Here is a 3,063-nt window from a genome sequence, read left to right on the forward strand (position 1 = left end):
GGGAATGCTCCAGGCCCCCCCCTCCCTGTCCCACCGGGGAACAGCGGGAATGCTCCAGGCCCCCCCTTCCCTGTCCCACGGGGAACAGCGGGAATGCTCCAGGCCCCCCCTTCCCTGTCCCACCGGGGAACAGCGGGAATGCTCCAGGCCCCCCTTCCCTGTCCCACCGGGGAACAGTGGGAATGCTCCAGGCCCCCCCCTCCCTGTCCCACCGGGGAACAGCGGGAATGCTCTGGGTCCCCCCTCCCCACATGGGGCCTGGTGAAGGGGACCACCCTCTCTCAGTGCTCCCGCCCATCAGCCAAGCACCGGGAGGCCACCCGTCACCCGTCACCCCAGCCGGTAGTGGGCAGCTGATGTTGATGCTGCCACGTTCAGCACCGTGTTCGGTCTGGGGACCGCTCGAGGTGATCCTCACCGCGTCGGCAACGGCTGAGGGACAAACCGGGGAGAGGTATCACTGTTCGCATTCACCCGGGTCAGCCAGGAGCTGCACGAGAGCAGGGAACTGGGAGCGGGGAGCGGGGAACGCTGAAAATCCGAGCACAGTTCAGGCCGTTTGGCCACTGACGTTGCACCGGTCTGTGGAACCAACCTGAAGGTCTGCTATCCTGCATTATTCGATTCGCGCCCATACGTTTATCCAATTACCTTGAAGTCAGCGAGTCTGCTGCTGTTGTAGGCAGTGCTTTCCCCGCCCCTCCTACTCTCTGAGTAAAGAAACTACCTCTGACATCTGTCCGATAGCTATCACCCCTCAGTTTAAAGCTATGCCCCCGAGTGCAAGCCATCACCATCCGAGGGGGAACGGCCTCTCACTGTCCACCCTATCTAACCCTCGGATTATCTTAAATGTCTCAATTAATTCAACCTTCTTCTCTCCAATGAAGCCAGCCTCAGTTCCCTCAGCCTTTCCTTGTAAGCCCTTCCCTCCATACCAGGCAACATCCTGGTAAATCTCCTCTGAACACCCCTTCCCCCGCCCCCTCCGCCTTCCACATCCTTCCTATAATGCAGGGACCAGAACTGTGCACAACACTCGAGGTGCGGCCGGACAGGAGTTTTGTACAGCCGCAACGTGACCTCGCGGCTCCGAAACTCAATCGCTCGGCCAATAAATCTGGCCAGCTGCCAGACAATGCCCCACGCTGTGGATTCTGCCTGTGAAAACGTCCCGGCGCGTCCAGCTGCCTCCTCCCCTCTGACCTATCACCTTTACCCCCACCCCCATTCACCTACTGTACTCTTTGCTACCTCCTCCCCACCCTCCCCTCATTTCTCTCTCCCTCCCGGTGGCTCCCAGCCTCTATTCCTGATGAAGGGCTTTTGCCCGAAACGTTGATTTCCCTGCTCCTCGGATGCTGCCTGAACCGCTGTGCGTTTCCCCAGCCCCACTCTGATCTCGACCCTGTCCCTGTTAGCACTGCACTCTGCCCCCTGGCCAGCACCTCTGTCTCGGGCTTGCTGTCGTGATCCAGTGAAGCTCAGCTCACCTTGGACACGACAGCACCTCCTTTTCTGCTTGCGGGAGGGGGGAGTCCCGCAGCCTTCAGGGCTCAAAGTCAAGTTTGATGATTTCACATCCCGAGCATCTTCCTCGTGGTCCTGAACAGCACCCACCCGATCCTCCCCCCCTCCCTCTCCCCGGGGCTCCCATCCCAGGCCTGGACAGGACATGGGCTGCAGCCCAGCAGAGACAACCCACGCTCGGCCACCAGGGGTGCCCATGCCCAGCCCTTCTCTGCCCCCGACTCAAACCGTCCATCCCTTTAGCCCCAAACAGTTTACCTTTACCCGTGCTGTCCCGCAATATCCCGAAAAACCTCGATTTTTTAAAAAAAAAACTCTTGAATTCCCGACGAAACCAGCCAAATCCCGATCACTTCCAAGAGCTGAACACCTTCCACGTGCCCAATGAAGGGCTGACGCCCAGAGGGTCGACTTTCCCACTCCTCGGACCCTGATCCATCCCTCGGGCCGCCTGTGTCTTCCACTGCCTCCATGTCCCGTTCACTCCTGCACTCCCCTCCCCTCCTCACACCCGTCCTCAGCGTGGTCAAGCGCAAAGGAGAGATGGCACTAATTCAGCTCGTTCCGTCTCCAACTCAGAAAGTGGCCAATCTGAGGCTTGCAAGGATATGGACAGAGAATCCAACCGGGGCTCGAGCCCATCGCTCCCAGAAAGGGGCCCACACAAGTACACAGGGTGGAAAAGCTCGAGCATACTCGCCTTCATTGGTTGGGGCGCCGGGTACAAGGGTGCCACGTTACGAGACTTGGATTCGGCCGCACCGAGAGGACTGCGTTCGATTCTCTGGTCACCAAGTGACAGGGAGGAGGTGAAGGCCTTGGAGAGGTTTCCCGGGAAACTGCCTGGGCGAGAGGGCATCAGTGAGGAGGAGTTAGGCCTTGCCTCAGCTCACCCAATGGCGGAACGGACTCAAGGGACTCACTGGACCCCTCCCGTCCCTGTCAATACCACCTCCGCCGGCCTGCTGTCAGTCCTGGAGGAAGGGCACTGAACGGGAAAGGCAAACTCGGCTGTCTCGCCAAACACGCGGGCCAACGCGGCGAGATTCTCCAGCGATTTTAGTTTTCCGAGATCTCTTCAGATTTTGGGATCGTAGATTCCTGAGAGTGTGGAAACAGGCCCTTCGGCCCAACACTTCCACAGAGACCCTCTGATGAATAATCCACCCAGACCCATTCCCCAAACCCTTTTGATCAACATTGACCACAAACGAATCCACCCTAACCTCCACATCCCTGTGCACTATGGGGTAATTTAGCATGACCAATCCACCCAAACCTATACATCCCTGAACACTATGGGGTAATTTAGCACGGCCAATACACCCTAACGTGCACATCCCTGAACACTATGGGGTAATTTAGCATGGCCAATCTACACTAACCTACACATCCCTGAACACTATGGGGTAATTTAGCACGGCCAATACACCCTAACGTGCACATCCCTGAACACTATGGGGTAATTTAGCATGGCCAATCTACACTAACCTACACATCCCTGAACACTATGGGGTAATTTAGCACGGCCAA

General features: G+C 57.8%; 1 protein-coding gene across 1 annotated transcript in view; it reads right to left on the minus strand.

Moving 5' to 3' along the window:
* Positions 1-2,706, minus strand: part of LOC122546235 (neural Wiskott-Aldrich syndrome protein-like) — a 4,272-nt gene extending 1,566 nt beyond the window's left edge. The window contains exon 1 of the mRNA XM_043685024.1: positions 2,231-2,706. Coding sequence (XP_043540959.1) covers positions 2,231-2,389 — 159 coding nt within the window. The 5' untranslated portion in view covers positions 2,390-2,706. The remainder of the gene's footprint in view (positions 1-2,230) is intronic.
* Between the last annotated feature and the right edge of the window lie 357 nt (positions 2,707-3,063).

Source organism: Chiloscyllium plagiosum, unplaced genomic scaffold (assembly GCF_004010195.1).
Source record: "Chiloscyllium plagiosum isolate BGI_BamShark_2017 unplaced genomic scaffold, ASM401019v2 scaf_35682, whole genome shotgun sequence".
Classification (NCBI taxonomy): domain Eukaryota; kingdom Metazoa; phylum Chordata; class Chondrichthyes; order Orectolobiformes; family Hemiscylliidae; genus Chiloscyllium; species Chiloscyllium plagiosum.